At 43.5% G+C, this 17,327-nt stretch overlaps 1 protein-coding gene across 1 annotated transcript; it reads left to right on the forward strand.

Moving 5' to 3' along the window:
• LOC108271062 (cytoskeleton-associated protein 5) lies at positions 1 to 16,875 on the forward strand. The gene is made up of 43 exons (XM_017478293.3): positions 1 to 143; positions 849 to 948; positions 1,070 to 1,263; positions 1,380 to 1,586; positions 1,873 to 2,044; positions 2,138 to 2,264; positions 2,376 to 2,473; positions 2,581 to 2,694; positions 2,880 to 2,984; positions 3,066 to 3,155; positions 3,269 to 3,433; positions 3,551 to 3,679; positions 3,873 to 4,028; positions 4,370 to 4,468; positions 4,560 to 4,670; positions 5,267 to 5,359; positions 5,481 to 5,669; positions 5,759 to 5,853; positions 5,971 to 6,028; positions 6,191 to 6,316; positions 6,495 to 6,631; positions 7,128 to 7,302; positions 7,403 to 7,516; positions 7,727 to 7,855; positions 8,000 to 8,194; positions 8,326 to 8,455; positions 8,878 to 8,960; positions 9,193 to 9,303; positions 9,497 to 9,646; positions 9,803 to 10,006; positions 11,472 to 11,607; positions 11,819 to 12,012; positions 12,090 to 12,265; positions 12,567 to 12,731; positions 13,349 to 13,457; positions 13,714 to 13,887; positions 13,988 to 14,178; positions 14,332 to 14,404; positions 14,936 to 15,124; positions 15,226 to 15,327; positions 15,415 to 15,463; positions 15,575 to 15,696; positions 16,512 to 16,875. The coding sequence occupies exons 2-43, from the start codon at positions 892 to 894 to the stop codon at positions 16,713 to 16,715; spliced, it is 5,697 nt and encodes a 1,898-aa protein (XP_017333782.2). The 5' UTR covers positions 1 to 143; positions 849 to 891; the 3' UTR covers positions 16,716 to 16,875.
• The last annotated feature ends 452 nt before the right edge of the window (positions 16,876 to 17,327 follow it).

Below are 17,327 nucleotides of genomic sequence, written 5' to 3' on the forward strand. Positions count from 1 at the left end.
TTGGGCACAACATTTTAAACGAAGCTCGCGACGCTCATCTGCTTTGAGTTAATGTTGAGGGGAGTTGTTCGTACAGGAGTGTTTTTATCCGCGGTACAGTGCAAAGTGTTGGTTTTAGGACGCGGTGCATGATAAGTTCTAGGGTAAGTTTGCTTTTCTTTATACGCTGAGTCCGTTTTATTTTTATTTTTTGTACAGGTTTGTATTCTGTTCTTTGAAGCCATTTCTTGGTTCTTCTGCAGGCTGTCAGTGCGCATGCGCAGTCTGGGTGTGACGACACTAATTTTACACTGCTTTAGTATATGTTCTAATCACATAAATCTGCTTCTCTGCTTGTAAGGTGGTTCTTTCATGTGTTTATATAACTGCAGGAAGTAGTGAACAGGACAGGAAGTCTCTCTAGTGCCCTGTTCTGCTCTCTTTGTTTGGGCTAGGCTTGACCAGGCTCCATTAACGAGCTCTGTTTAAAGTAAAACTATGGTGCACGTGAGCATTTGTTTATTCTCATCTCTTTATCCAGGATGTCACAGATGTATACAGCTTTTCTCTCTAAATAATGAAGTCATAGCTCTTTCTAAAGGCCATGAACTAGAAAGCAAAGCAAAGCGATGCTCCTGGGTGCATCCAAGTCCTTATTCTTCTACGCATCCTGAAATACTAAACAAGCCTGAGTGAGTGAGGGGTAGAGGTGTTCTGACCTCTCACTATGGCAGACCCTTTCGAACAAACCCCAGCAAAGTATTCTGTGGCTTCATTAAGTTTAATCCGGGTCTAAAAGTGGATTACTTCATAGTGTAAATGCAGGAAGAACCGTAATCATAAAATCTTCAAAATTATGCTCATAACAGACCTCAGACTTTAATACTACGAGTTTGACAGCTGCAGAGCATCATGGGAGATGACAGCGAGTGGATGAAGCTTCCCACAGACCAGAAATGTGAACACAAGGTATTAATCATGTTTTTGTTTCTGGAATACCAAGTGTTCATTTTGTTGAGGCTTCTGTATCTCTCCAGTATCTCTCTCTCACACACACACTATTCTTTTATTTATTTGTTTAAATCCCCAGGTTTGGAAAGCGAGGTTAAGTGGCTACTCAGAGGCTCTGCAACACTTCCAGAGGATTTCAGATGAGAAGAGTCCGGAGTGGGGCAAATACCAAGGCCTGATCAAGAAATTTGTGACTGACTCGAACGCTGTGGCGCAACTTAAAGGACTCGAGGCGGCTCTAGCTTATGTTGAAAATGCACATGTTGCATCGAGGTAATGGGAGAAATCCTCCACCATGCAGTAAAATCTAACACTCTTACAGTAGTGCTAGTGGAAAAAGCAGAAGTTGAATAAGCTCTACAGTAATCGTGGTGTGGTCCTTCTCTCAGAACTGTTGGCGAGGTCGTGTCCGGAGTGGTGTGTAAAGTCTTCAACCAGCCCAAAGCACGTGCCAAAGAGCTCGGCTCGGACATCTGCCTGATGTACATCGAGATCGAGAAAGGGGACGTGATTCAGGAAGAGCTTCTCAAAGGCCTGGATAACAAGAACCCGAAAATCGCTCTGGCCTGCGTGGAAGTGTTGAGACGGGCGGTGAGGTGAGTGGTTTTTAAAGCAGGTCGGTCACTAAGAGGAGAATCCCAAGTCGATTGTAGTAGAGTTGGCCGTTTTGGTGGTTAGTATAGTTATAGTCCGTCATCTCGTAATACAAACTGCAATATTCATTAAGCCGAGGTAAGTTTACTCACAACTACTGGTTTAGGAACTCAGAGCTGACTGTAGTTTTATTTTATTTCAGTAGTTGAATGTTATTTATAAAGTAACTTGCATTTTCTCAGGTTCTGCCGTTTGTTTGTTTGTTTTTGTTTGTTTGTTTGTCTTCAGTGAATTCGGAGCCAAGATCATCACCCTGAAGCCGGTTGTGAAGGTTCTCCCAAAGCTCTTCGAATCCCGAGAGAAGGCGATTCGGGACGAGGCCAAACTCCTTGCTGTTGAGGTCTACAGATGGATCCGAGATGCGCTGCGTCCTCCGCTTCAGAACATCAACTCTATCCTGGTAAGGTGGAGACTTCCTGTCACGGAAGTCCACGCTCAATATTTTACTTGGTTTTGACTTCCAGAAACTAACCTGGTTTTGACCGTGTGCCAGCTGAAAGAGCTGGAGGATGAGTGGGCGAAGGCGGCAGCGCCTCAGCAGAGTCGGTTCCTCCGGTCGCAGCAGGACCTTCGAGTCAAGTTTGAGCAACAGCAGCAGGACGGAGAAGAAGAAGGAGATGGTACTTTGGTGTTTATATAGTGCTGCTTCAGTTCTTCTTAACAAGTGCCCTACTTAGTTATGTTTATTTATTAAATGGTTGGAAATGACCCGGTGTTCTCCCGTCTTGCAGATGACGTGGTGGAAGCGGCTCCTGCTGTCGATGCTTATGAGCTGCTGGAAGCAGTGGAAATCCTCTCCAAGTTACCTAAAGACTTCTTTGAGAAGATTGTAAGGAGAAGATCTTCGTCTGGTGTCCTTTAATTATCAGCACACACTTGAATGATTGCTAGATGTGAGCAGCCTTTATTTATTTTTTTAAATTTTTGTTGATGTAGGAGGCAAAGAAATGGCAGGAGAGGAGGGAGGCCTTGGAAGCTCTGGAAGCTTTAACCAGAAACCCCAAGCTGGAGACCGGGGAGTATGGAGACCTTGTCAAGGCTCTCAACAAGGTATAAACTGAAACGGATAACCATCACTGCTTGCCAGAGGATTGTCCAAAATTTTCAGCATCTACTTAAAACTGTGACTCATTGACTTCTGTGCCTCTCTAGTTTGATATTTTATATTGCAGCTTTCCTTCTCGACTTGTTTGTTTATACCTCCCTGTAATTCCTTTTTTCTGCTCTCTGTCCAGGTCATCGGAAAGGACACAAACGTCATGTTGGTGACGCTCGCTGCCAAGTGTGTAGCCGGGCTTGCCGTTGGTCTCCGGAAGAAATTTGGCACCTATGTTGGTCATGTAAGTTCTTATAATGTAAAGGTTATAAATGTGAGTTGGCTGCTGTTTGTCTCGTTCTTATTCTGTTGTTTTCCCGTGTAGTTGGTGCCAACCATTTTGGAGAAGTTCAAGGAGAAGAAAGCTCATGTGGTTCAGGCACTGCAAGAAGCGTTGGATGCAGCGTTCCTTTCTGTGAGCGTCTACTTCACAGTACACTTGAAATGATGTACAGTATATTAAGTTCATTTATAGCTGAAAGCCAATCACTTCTGACTTGTTTGTGTTTATTTTTCTTCCTTCCCCAGACGACGCTTGAGAAAATAAGCGAGGACGTGCTGGCTGTGATGGACAACAAAAACCCATCGGTCAGGCAGCAGGCTTCACTGTTCCTCGCCAGAAGCTTCCGCCATTGCACTCCCACCACACTGCCGAAAAACCTTCTCAAACCCTTCTGTGTTGCGTTGCTGAAGGTAAAACTCCAGACCAGGATTAAGGCCTGTTGAACAGTTATTTGTTCATTGTAGTGTCTGAGTCATGAAGATATATAAAGCGTGACACCCCCCCCCCCCCCCCCCTAATTCCTGTAGCAAGTGAACGATTCTGCTCCTGAGGTTCGAGATGCAGCCTTTGAAGCGTTGGGAACGGCGCTCAAAGTGGTGGGTGAGAGGGCTGTTAACCCTTTCCTGGCTGATGTGGATAAACTGAAAGTTGACAAGGTAGCGTATGTTCAAATGTTAATGCACCTCCACTTTCCAATGCTCGGTGACGGGTCAGGTTTTTCATTTTATATTCTCAATGGTTGGCTCTTCTTTTTTTTTTTTTTTTTTTTTTTTTTTTTTTTTTTTTTAAATTCAAGTTTGCAGCTGCAAGGATCATGTTACAACACCTGAAGTTTTTGTCGTTTTATAGATCAAGGAGTGTGCAGAAAAAGTGGAGCTGCTCGGAGGAAAGAAAGCTGCAGGCCAGGTGAATGAGAAAAACGCTCCGAAAGCCCCACCTGCTGCATCAGCTCCAAATAAACCACCCGCCCCTGCCAAGAAAGCACCTACAGCCACTGCTGCGAAGGTAATAGATTTATTTTCTAAAAAAAAAGAAGAAGAATTTTAATGACTTTTACTAATAAAGTAAAAAGCTTTATGTAATTACTGCTGGTGGTCAAGTAAAGCCAAGGACAGTCCACACATGAAGCATTTAGCTATATGCACTCCTAAAGCAATTTAAAGCCAGACTCACTCAGTCTGAGTAAACTTAAAATCAAGTTAACACCACTGTGATGTCAAGAATAAAACTGTACAGGAAAGTCAAGGTGTAAAAGTTTTCATTCTATATCACTTCAGGACCTACACAATAACCTGTCTTATTGAATACAGATTTTTAAATTTTTTCCCCTTGTGATTGTGATTTAGTCCTCTGCCCCCAGCAAGAAGGGCAAAAACTCTGCACCCAAGGGAACGTCTGCTCCTGCCAAAGCTAAGAAACCCGACATGACTGAAGCCGAGCTCTCTGTAAATAAATCTCGAGTTTGTTGCTTTTTTTTTTGTGTTTGTGTTTTAATGTATATTGAGTTTACATGATGCATTTATGATGTAATGTCAGCCTGAGGTGTGTGAGGAGAAAGCTGCTGCAGTTCTTCCAGCCTCCTGTATGCAGTTGATGGAAAGCGCGAACTGGAAGGAAAGGGTGGCTGCCATGGAGGAGTTTATTAAGGTAGTGCGCGTGTGTGTGTGTGGGAGATTTTTATTCTTAGGCCTGAGTATAGGAATTAAATTAGTCTTTTTCTAGGAAATTCTCAACTTCATTCCTATACTTGGGCCTAAGAATAAAAGCAACATTTAGTAAACTACTTGAGGTGTTATGGCACTCTTAAATGAGTGGAGTGCTTCAGAGGTGCTTTCAAACTGTTAACGTGGAGACCAAAGACTTGTACGTGTGTTTGAGATGCTGTACTGGTTGAGTTCATAAAGAAACTTTAAATGTTCTAAATCTATAGTGGCAGCTGTATGCTGTGCTTCACTATCAAAGTGCTGTCTGTTTTCTCTCTGTACCCGTGTTCTTGTCTCCATGTCGTTGTGGAGAGGTGAGTTGTTTGCTGAGCAGGGGGCTCACACCCCTCCTCTTTCCCATCACCCGGCTCACCAGCAGCTAAACAGTCATGCTACTCTACACACAAACCCAACCGTGTCCTGATTAATCTTATAACAGACTTGGTGGTGATTAAAATCATTTGTTTATACAGATTGCTCGATTTCCATGCTGCCGGGGTAATGGAACCAGTGTACAGGGTTAATGTGTTTATTTTCCAGGCCATAGAGCTCATGGACGATAAAGAGATGCCCTGCCAAGCTCTTGTCCGGATGCTGGCCAAGAAACCTGGCTGGAAAGAGACCAACTTCCAGGTAAACCTTCTTTTGTTTCCTTAAAATAGTGCCTTTTGAAAGACCTCCATTCTTCCTGGAAATGTCTGTTCTCTTTCTGAGCACTCTGGTAACTTATAGCTTTTCACCTTCATGTCTTTAGGTGATGCAGCTGAAGCTGCAGGTCGTTTCCGTCGTGGCTCAGAGAGGCTCCTTTTTCTCCAGAACCTCAGCCCTGGCTGTGCTGGAAGCCGTGGTGGATAAAGCTGGAGATGTGAAGTGTGGCGTGAGGGCAAGAGAGGCTCTGACTGCTATCGCCGAAGCCTGCACTCTCCCGTGGACTGCAGAACAGGTCTGTGGAACGCTGAGTGTGTGTATAATATAACCTGCATGCAGAGCAGATCTGTTCAGTTGAGACAAATATTGCTTTTTAAATTTCAGGTTGTATCCGTGGCCTTTGGTCAGAAGAACCCTAAAAACCAGGCTGAAGCTCTGAACTGGCTTTGTGGTGCGATAAAGGAGTTTGGGTTTGCAGGGTAGGTCCGATGCAGCATCCGGACCCTTGGATTTCAGTCTACTCTATTCTTGACGTTTCTTTCTGTGTAAGTCAATAGTGTCTAACTCTAACAGTGCTGTGAAATCTGCATTCTCAGAATAAATGTAAAGGCGTTTATTAATAACGTGAAGACTGCTTTGGCTGCCACCAATCCAGTGAGTTTCTCTTCTTCTAAATATTTATATTTAATACTCAATCCTGTCACTTGGAGATATTTAAATGTTTTACATGTTAAATTGTGAACAGTTCTCCTGTATGTAGGCGTAACTGTATGTAGGTTCATTGTGTGCAAGTTAACGTGTTTTTGGCCTCGTTAGGCTGTGAGAACTGCTGCCATCTCTCTCCTGTCCGTGATGTACCTGTACATGGGCGCTCCTCTCCGCATGTTTTTCGAGGACGAGAAAGCCGCACTGCTTTCGCAAATAGACGCAGAGTTTGAAAAGGTACGTGGGGTTTTGTGGGTTTTTTTTTTTTTTTGGGGGGGGGGGGCGTTGTGGGGTTTAAACACCTTTTTAATGGTTAAGTTTGACTTCTAGCTGCTGTAGGGGGATATTAACAGTGGTATTAATGCATACAGCTACAACTTAATGTTTACTTTTATTTTTCAAAAAAAAAACTCAGATGAAGGGCCAAATTCCGCCTCCTCCTATAAGAGGTCTGTCAAAAACGAATTCGGAAGAAGGCCAGGAGGAAGGCGATAAAGAAGAAAATGATGGCGGTGCAGACGTTGTGGATCTTCTGCCTCGAACAGACATCAGGTGAAACCGAAGTCCTCTGTAGGCCTTTATCCATTTTTTTTGAACACTTGACTGTTTTAGGGGGGTGGTGGTGAAAATGTACACTTTTACAGAAAATATTAAACTATTATATTGGAATATATGAATGTTCTCAACATGATGCTAAGTATTTGGTTTTTAACCAGAACAGCTGATTTAGTTGGATTAGGATTTTGCTGATACCTGTAACTATGTTGGGACGTACCTGCTGATATCCCATAATTCCAGTTATCTGTGCCAGTTATTGGCAACCGATCGATCAGTTGTACTCTAATAGTTGGTACGCTCTGTTATCCCTACTGCTTTCAGCCAACATGTATACTCTACTGGACTACTCTCTTAGTAATTCAAGTCCTGTGGGGTGGGTTTTTTTAAAAATTTTATTTATTTTATTTTTTTTTTATTAAACTTGGATCAATTGTTTATACTGGATTCGAGACTGGAGTTGTTCATGTTTTGTCCATTCTAACATTTCCAGTGACAAAATCACCTCCGAAATGGTGTCAAAAATCGGTGATAAGAACTGGAAGATGAGGAAAGAGGGACTGGAGGAAGTTACTGCTGTAATTTCTGAGGCTAAATTCATCAACCCCAACATCGGGGAACTTCCTGTGGCACTTAAGGCTCGCCTTACAGACTCCAATAAAATACTGGTGTGTATGTTCTTTAATTTTCTGGGTTTTTCTTCTTTCTTTCCCCTCCACACAAGTTTAGTTTGAGAAGTTTAAGTGTGTGGGTATCTTTTCTTCTTAGGTCCAGCAGACTCTCTCTATCCTACAGCAGATGGCCACAGCAATGGGTCCTGCCCTCAAACAGCACGTTAAAGGCCTTGGCTTCCCGATCATCACTGTACTCACTGACAGCAAGGTGCGCTACAGAATGCTGAATTATTTCCCATTTGTTAATCATTTTAAAATCTTATGACTCAGTGTAACTGTAAGTGTGCGTGATGTGATTTATTTGTGTATATATTTTATGTATATATTACACACACTTACCATAGTTCCTTTATACAATGTGTGTATTTGCATATCCTGTTATAGGTTTCCTAACCATGTATTGACTCATCTTTCCCAGAATGCTGTGCGTGCAGCAGGTTTAGCTACTCTGAATGCATGGGTGGATCAGACTGGGATGAAGGAGTGGTTGGAGGGGGAGGACTTGGCTGAAGAGCTGAAGAAGGACAATCCCTTCCTCAGACAAGAGGTGGGAGTGTGTGTGTGTGGGGATGCGTTTATTTACCCAGAAGTCTGTTTGGATACAGGCCTTTGACTAATCTAATACGATCAGCGTCTGAGTCTAGCTTCTCGACTAAGCTGATCTGTTCTTTTCTTTCCGGTGTTTGTCTAGCTGTTGGGGTGGCTGGCTGAAAAACTACCCACCTTGCGCTCGGTTCCCTTGGATTTTGCGTTGTGTGTTCCTCATCTCTACTCCTGCTTGGAGGACCGTAACGCAGATGTGCGGAAAAAAGCCCAAGATGCACTTCCAGTCTTCATGATGCACCTGGGTTATGACAAGATGAACAAAGCTGCTGCTAAGCTGAAGGTACAATACTGAAGGTGTCAAAACAGCTATGCATGGATATTTAATTCATTTTGATTAATAACCCCGTTATTTAACGCTAGCTTAAGTGAACGTCTTGTATGTAGTTTACACTTTCCGTTTCTCTTCTGTAGCCGGCATCTAAAGATCAGCTGGTTGCCATGTTGGAAAAAGCCAGATCTGCCGTGCCTGCCAAACCTGCCGCTCCGAGTAAAGCAGCGCCTGCTAACCCCATCAGTGTAAAGCCAGCTGCAGCTCCTCCTGGTTAGTGGTTTTTTTTATACCCTGCCCCCCCTGGAGTTTCTTACCAGAACACTTGTTAACAACTTGGTTTACACATGAAGTGCATAAAGTGAGCAATTAAGTGCATTCATTTAAATGTTACACATGTGCAAACCTAATCTACATCTTCCACGGGGGGAGCCTAGCTCGTGCAACAGAGTAAAGTGGAATTTGTAGTGTAACGGCAATAAAAGCCACTAACGGTGCAAACTCCTCTCTGCTGAAATTCTATACGTTCCTAGCGAATCAGAATCCTGCTTCATGAGACGGGCAGCTGGTTATCTTTATTATAAACGATAGACGTTATCAGGTTTAAAACTTCTGAGCAGCCTCAATCACAGATTCCGCTGGTATGACTGACGCTCGTCATTGAATTCAGTGTGGTTTTTTGTTTGTGTATATAGTTCCAGACAAAACTGTTCCTGTGAGTGAACCTCCTCCAGCAGAATCCAAAAAGACCAAACCAGCAGCTGCTCCCAAAGCTAAGGCAAGTTTAAGACTTTCACATGGCACTGAAGTGTTTTTGTAATTAGGTAGCAGAAGTCCTAACACAACTGGTACGCATGATTCCTCTTCAAGCCTGGTGTTGCTTTTAAGGTGATCTTACAGCTGCGTGTAAAATCAGTCTCTATACGTTGTGGCTCTGAAAGTCTGTATGCCGACTTGTGGTAATGGAAAAGGTTTAAACTCTTCACTTGGGTTTGTTTTCACTTTTCCAGACTGTTGTGAAGAAACTCCCTGGCAAGGTTGAGGAAGAGCGGGACAGTCCCATCTTCATCCTTGTTCCCAACGGGAAAGAACAACGGATCAAGGAAGAGAAAAGCCAAAAGGCATGTTTCATCTTCCTGAATTCTGCCTAACTAACCTTAAAGACATGGTGTTTCTATTCTAATCCTCTTACAAATCCGTTGTCTGACGTCCATGTAGCTGGGCTGCAGGAGGGCCTGAGTTCTGCTCAGCCTGAATCCCCAGCACAACCCACAATGCACCCTGATCACACTCCCATGTGCACGGTGTTTGCAGGTTTTGAAGTGGAACTTTGTAACGCCACGTGAGGAGTTTGTCGATCAGCTGAAGAATCAGATGGCTGCCTGTGTGAATAAATGGCTGATGGAAGACCTCTTTCACACGGATTTCCAAAAGCACATCAAGGCAATCCGCACCATGATGGAGGTGAGTCTGCGTCCTGTGTTAAACTCGAACACGTTACTTCGGTCGAATCCCTGCTGCCATACTAATGAGCGACACAAAACGGTGGTACATGTGTACTGTTAAGAACTTCCAACTACATTTTATATGGTCTGCTGTAACGTGCTGTGTTTTTCTCAGCACCTGGAGGCGGAGTCCGAGGCTACGGTCAGCTGTTTGGATCTGATCCTGAAGTGGTTCACCCTGCGCTTCTTCGATACGAACACCAGCGTGCTGATGAAGGCTCTGGAGTATCTTAAGCTCCTCTTCGTCACTCTCAGTAACCAGGACTACCATCTCACTGAGCATGAAGCCACGTCGTTCATCCCTTACGTCATCCTAAAGGTAGAAGTGCATTGAAGAATTTGATTGGATTTCACGAATACTTTGGATTGTTCCTTATTTTTCCCCAATTTGGTCACAACTTCAGCTTATCAAACTGCTGCATCACAAGGCTATGTAACACTCGGAGGAAAGTGCTATCTATATCGAGCCTCTGTTTCATACAGTACGTGAGCTCACGGGTGCCCCTGATTGGCTAGTGTGTGTCTGGTGTGTGGGGTCCCCCCCTTTTCTTCTCCTCTCTCTGGGGACATGTCAAACTTGGCGTAACTTGAATGTAATATAACAGTGTTGTAGAGCTGAAACTAGGGATGCACTGAATGTTCGGCAACCGGAATTATAAGTGAAAAGGGCGAATAAATTTGACCAAACAATGACGTGTTTGACAACAAAATAGCATGGCAACCAGAGTGAGACGCACAAATGTCACGTCACGAGACGTAAGGGAGTAGAGTACGGAAGCAGGTGACGACGTATTTATTTATGGGAACAGAACATTAACAACGTATCTAACTATACTATATCTACTATAATACTCGGTGAGGTGTACAGGGACGCGAGTGGTATATATCCCCAATATGATCAGCCGAATAGAACCATTTTTTGCACTCGTCAATGCACTTTTTAATGCACTTTTTGTTGTAGGCTACAGAGTGTTCCATTCTTTCAGCAGTCAGTTATAGGCATAACATCGGCTATTCGAGGGGCTCAAAGATGACCACATCAAAATATTTTTATTTTACTCATTTATTTCAAGTTATATTGTGCCTTGTTGGTGGCCTGTGCCTGCTGGAATGGGAAAAAAAATGTTCAGTGTTAAATAAATATTTTGAAATTGTAATTGTTTTTTTTTCCCTTTGAAAAGCAAGACAAAATGGTAAAAAGCACATTTTGACTCTTAATTTATGCAATGGTGAAAAATGGCAAAATAAATTTTTAAAAAATGTTTGGTATTCGGCCAAGAATTTTCATTTCGGTGCATCCCTAGCTGAAACGATACTAATGGCCGTATTAATCCTGATTAATTCTTCCAGTGTATGCAATTTGGCATCACTTCACCCCACCATCAGTTTCAGAAGGTGGATTTGTAGGTCACGTGATCAGACAAATTAAAATCCTGTCACATTCAGTTTTAATACCAACTGTTCTTCAAATGCTTGTTTATGTGCAAATGCTGTTTCTGACCCAAGCTTTCCTTTCACTCGGTGAACTTGAGTTTTAGGCATGTGTGATGAGCAATGTGCATAGAAAAGTCTTAACCTAGTTTTTATTCATTTTTGTTCCTGAGTTAAGGTACTGTAATCATGTATTGTAGTGGTTTCTTGTGAGCCGTCATGTCTGTAGTCCGTGGTCTACAGGTGCAGAATCCTTTTTTTTTTTTTTTTTTTTTTTTTTCTTTTTCTTTTTCTTTTTCTTTCCCTTCTTTCTTTCTGCCTCTCTTTCTCTGAACGCCTGCACACTTTTTCAGATGGGTGAGCCAAAAGACGTGGTGCGTAAAGACGTGCGCAGCATCTTCAGCCTTTTGCGCAAAGTTTACCCAGCTAGCAGAGTCTTCCCTTTCCTCATGGATGGCACGAAGTCCAAAAACTCCAAACAGCGAGCTGGTGTGTGAGCTCTGATTACATCTTCCAGTATCTCTCGGCTCAAACACTTCATTCTGTTATATAAATTCGACCTGTGAATGGAGTGTTCCTAATTAAGCTTTTGCAATCAAGTCTTTCTGTTTCAACCAATAAACTGTTGTGTAAATTTGATGCTTAACACTTGGTCGTGGGTTTTTTTTTGTGTTTTGCGCCCCCCCCCCCCTGTCTGTAGAGTGTCTGGAGGAGCTCTGCTGTCTTGTTGGGCTGTGCGGGATGTCTGTGTTCCAGCAGACGGCTGCGAAATCCTTGCGTGAAATTGCAGTCCATATCGGTGACCGAGACACAGCCGTTCGTAACGCTGCCCTGAACACTGTTGTGGCGGCTTATAACGTCTGTGGAGAGCAAGTGTACAAACTCGTTGGTCAGGTGGGTAGCTGCATATTATACATATTTATAGTTCTTTCTTTTTCTTTATGGTAAAGTAATACTTTTCTCATCTTTAGTTGTCAGAAAAGGACATGAGCATGTTGGAAGAGAGAATCAAGCGTTCAGCTAAGAAACCCTCGGCCCCCGCAGCTCCTGTCAACAAACTTCAGCCGGAGGAGAAAACTTCTGGGCTGGTAACACCTAGCCTGCTACGCAGACCAAACTCTGAAGCAGTAGCACCTCCTAAGTTGAGGTAGGCTTGTCGGCATGCTGCGTTTAGACTAGGTGCAGTTGCATCATGTTTGCATGATGTCTGTTCTGATGAGGAGCTCCTGCAGTGACTGGAATCTCCACTCTGGGGGCTGTCTGTGTGCACACGTGCGTGTCTTTCCCCCTCACTGGTGCATCCAGTCACTCTCTCTCCTAGTGTGTCCTCACAGCCTGGCCACACCCTCCTCCTCCTTGCCTCAGTATGCCTGGGGTTTCAATCTTTCATAAACAGTGCCTAATTTTTTATTTATTTAATTATTTTTTTCCCCCCTGTACTTCCTCAGTGAGATCCGACGTCAGAATCCAGCAGTTCAGCAGCAGAGCCCTGTAGTGCCGCGCCAGTTTCAGCTCGACCCCAATTTCATTGTGGATCTTCCTGAAATGGTCATGCCCGACCTTCTGGTGGTGGAGACAGATGGATTGTCACCTCTGGACGTGCCAGAGTACAAGTAGGACTTCTAATAATGAGTTACAGAGGAGATGATGTATACAGTTTAGAAGTATAAAGGTGGCGTTTGAGCTGTAAAAAAAAAAAATTTATTACTTTTTTTTCCTCGGGAAATTCCTGTTGGCACTGATTCATGCAGGCCTGGCTGCTATTTAAGAGAATCTAGTTGTCTAATATCGCAATACAAAATACGAGCAAGGCAGATTTTGATTCTGAGCTGGAACATGTATAGTTTTAATTTTCATGGAGTGCAACCTCTTCTTGCACACTAGGTGGCAGCACCATCTGTAGTAGCTTACAGAGCATGAAGTCTGTGACTAGGACACTAACTGCCTCAAAGCATGTATTGATATTGCCATGGTTTTGATTCGTTGTCACTGACACTTTTTTTTTTTTTTTAAATTTTGTAGCCTGAATTGGGATGCGTCTCGTATTCGTGGCTTTAGCGTATGGTCTTGTGTCTACCTTCTGAATTTTAAACAGCCTTGTCATTTCTAATGATTCCTCTGATGCTGTCAGTTTGCATCATCTCAAACTGGCTCGAACGACTCGTTCTTTCAACCGCTACCAGAACTCCAATTTTCTCTAATTTTAATGGTTTCTTCTTTCTCTCTACAGGATTCCTTCAGTCTCCAGCAGCACTGAAGAATCTGTAGGCAGCATTAGCCTAGTCATTTCGCAGGTCGCCAGCTCGGATGCGCAAACCAGCATGCAAGGATTGGCTAAGGTGCTGTAATGTGTCTGTAATCCTGTCTTCAATACATGTGGGGTCCCCCCCCCCCCTCCCCCATTACTCATTACCTTGGCCTCACTACTGTATACTTGTAACTTGAGTGTAGGGGTGGATTTGAGTGCTTTTTACCTCTGTGGACAAACGATGTAACAACCACTTTTCCCCAAATCTTGCTTTTATGACCAGCTGATTGTACTACTTGAACTACAGTAGCCATTCCGTTCATGTTCCTGTGTAACCTCACCCTCAGATAGTGGAGATTTTGCGCAAGGAGAGCGAATGGAAGCTGATGTCGGGTCACGTGGACGAGTTCATCGTCGCGGTGCTGATGCAGCTCGGCTTACAGGCCAGCAGGCGCATGGGGAATGAAGGAACTCAGCACGTGGAGAAACTCTACACTTCTGTTATCTGCTCTCTGAGCTCGGTGAGGATATCGTGCCTAAAGGGTTACCATGAATGTATAGAAGATTTGAAGCAGGTCTTCAGTAGACTTGTATAGGAATTTACTCTGGCTTTGTGTGTAGCTTGCTTTGGCAGGCAAACTGGCTCAGGAAGCTTCCCTGGGTGTGCTGAAAAATCTGATTCAGGCTCTGCTCTCGCTCTCGCTGGATCCTCGGCACCAGCGGAGCTCCGGAGAATCTCAAGCGCTCAGCCGCTCCATTCATATCCTGCTCTCGACTTTATTCCAGACTGCTGATCCAACAAACACGTTGAGGTATGGTCCTGGATTTTGTGTATAGGCAAGGGGCTTATTATGTACCTAATGACGAAAGGCAGATCATTAAACCATAGAGAAATCTCCGTTGCAAGAGTTGACAAATTCATCTTCAGAATACATTAATCAGTTGTTTTTCTTTTCTCCCCCCAGCGCTTTGCTGATGCTCTTACAGGAGGCCAGTAACTCCACTGCAAGCACAGAGTTTTCTGAAATTGTTATGAAGGTAACACCATCTGTGAAGTCGTTAATTTTTCTAATGGTTCATTTCTGTGCCCAGACCTGAAAGCATGTCGACAATAATTTGCTGGCTGCAGGCTATCTGTACGAATAAATTAAAAGCCTCTATAAAAGGTGGTCTTATTTTAAGTGTTATGACGACGGCACATTCTCTTTTTTTTTTTTTTTTTTTTTTTTTTTTTTTTTTTTTTTTTTTTTTTTTTTTTTTTTTTGGTTGCCTTGTTGAAGGATTCAGCTGATTCTTCCCATTGCTTATCGTCTTTCCTCAGTGCAGCAGTTTTACTGCATTTGGGGTTTGTTTTTTTTTGAGCTCCTGTCAATCGGCTAAGGCATGTTTGACTTGGCTATACAAGACTTGTAGGTTTAGAACAAATGTAAAATCCCAATTGAAGCCATGGAGTGTAAACCTGAAGCAAACCAAACCTATCCTGGCTGATGGACTGCATCTACAGTTTGTGGCTCATCCATAACGATGTGGAAACATCACACCCTTGCCTGTGTATTTGTTTAATCGTAGTGTCACTGGCGTATGATCAAGCTGCTTCCGGAGAAGATAGAGTCCCTTTACCTGGACAGAGTTCTTCTAGACATCCACAAGTTCATGCAGGCTTTTCCCAAAGAGCTGCTCAAACAGAAACCCTACAACATGGCTCACCGCACCGTCAAAACGCTGCTGCACACGATGTGCAGACTCGTCGGCCCCGAGGTACAGCACTTCCTGCCTACAAGTGTGCTGCGTCTTTTTGTTTGGAAACAATAGGATGACGAGTGAATGAATTTGGGTTTTTTGTTCTGGTGTTCTGACAGATTATTGATCATCTGAGCCTGATTGAGAACAGCAGCGAGTCAGAAGTTGAAGCTCATCTGAGGAGAGCAATGAAGCACTCTGTCGCAGCACCAACTCCGACGGTACATCTGAATTCAAATGGGAAAAAATGAAACTCTTGGAGTCAGTTGAGGCATTTAAACGTCATGTTCTTTCTTTCCCCTTTCCAGTCCCAGAACACACAAAACATGGCCAAGATGAAGGTCCAGGCTTCTGCAGGTTGGTCTGTTGCTCCTTTACCTAATTTTGCTTGTACCTTCAGGACTAACGCTATAAATGGCAGTGAGTAATAAGGTGTGTTAATTTTTTTTATTGTATATAAATGCACAGATGCTCAGAAAGGCATGACAGCGGCAGCATCAAACTCCAGTACCGAAACTCTTGGTGCCGCTCACTTTCAGGAGAAACTGAGAGTTCTGAAGCAGCTCTATGGCCCTCATGGCAACATAAAGGTACTTTTTAAAACAGTTTGGTGTGGAGGTGGCATGTAATTGTAGTCTGTTCACCTAATATTTATACCCCAGTGAAACTAGAAGTTATGCATGACCACTTCAGGTCAAAGTACAATCTAAATGGGGATCTTTGGGGTGCCAATATTTAAAAGTTTACTCTCTTGACATAAGCAAAACATTATTCTTCAAAGTTAGATTTATTGGCTCTTCTCAGTGTAAGATTAAGCTAATTAACCAGAGATTATCCTTAAGCAGTCGTGTGCCGCCGCCCCCCCCCCCCCCCCCCCCCCCCCCCCCCAAAAAAAAAAATAATTCTGATGCGGACTCTTGTGTATTGTCCTGTGACAAATAAAAGGAAAAATAAAGTATCTGATTCAGTTCTTCCAGATGTGTTCAATTGGGTGGGGAGCTGGTGAGTGGAGGCTGTGGTGTAGGAGTTGCATCATTTTTATGCTCCTTGAATAGCTGGTGCACTGTGGATGGGGGTGGGGTCATCTTGGAAGAGACCACGCCCCATCAAGATAGAAACACTTTCATCATGGGATAAGTGCTCCAGAATGATGATGTACTGATTTGCAGTGAAGTGATTCATCCCTCTAAGGGCAGAAGTGAACCCAAACTGGTCTGTCCACAAAAGAAATGCCCCATGCCACAATTAAGCTACCAGTTTTCTTTTAATTGGTCAGCCATGTTGATTCCTACACATCATAGGAAGTACAAGCGTTGCCTTTTATTTTATTTATCCCCCCACTGTTGGGAAGTAGTTGGGATTGTTCTGACCAAATGTCACCACCTCATTTCCTTTGTGTCCTCAGGCGAATGAGGATAAGTCCAGCCTCCCTGTAGTGAGCACTAAGCCGTGCATCCCTTCCTCGATGGATATGCTGCGGTCTCAGCTGTCTAAACTGCGCGAGTCTCGTGAACAGCAAGGCTGTGAAAATGTCAAGCCTCCCAGTCCTCCTGCTGATATTGACGAGTTCAGAGCAAGGCTGGAGAAGATTAAAGCCAGCATGCGTTGATCACACCCATCCAAACGTCTCTGTATTTACTTGTTTGTATTTATCTGTACATATTTTAACTTGTTTGTCTCTTATTCAAGGTTTTTCGATAACTGTCACTCTCGATGTTTCTCCAATGCTTTTTCTTATGCTCTTGTTCAAATAAATACATTTTATGTGACTTGGTCTATAATGGAGGTCTCATTTCTTCCTGAGTATTGCACGGCCCTTGCCATCTTGAAGGCGTGTAGCTGTGTACTGCCAAGGACGATGAGTGAATCCCCCACCCTGTGAAATGTACTGTTCACCCCCTGAATCAGTCGAGCAGAGATTGCTGTGGTTGACTTTTCCTCCACACAATGGACTCTCGCTCATTCTCTTCATTTGGGACATGTCTCTCTCACCCGAGAGCATATGATGTACAATAGCTGATAACGAGAGATGTAGCAAATGACATGTGCCACATACCAGTGATGAACAAAAACATCAAAGAATAGACTTAAATGCTTGACTCAAAAGGATATGCAGTGAGAATGTCCACTTTGGCAGATGTCTTGCTGTTTGTTTAATGTGTGTTTAGTGATTGACTGGTGACCCAATCAGGGTGTATTCCTGTTTCATGCCCTGATTTCT

Source organism: Ictalurus punctatus, chromosome 10 (assembly GCF_001660625.3).
Source record: "Ictalurus punctatus breed USDA103 chromosome 10, Coco_2.0, whole genome shotgun sequence".
Taxonomy (NCBI): Eukaryota; Metazoa; Chordata; class Actinopteri; order Siluriformes; family Ictaluridae; genus Ictalurus; species Ictalurus punctatus.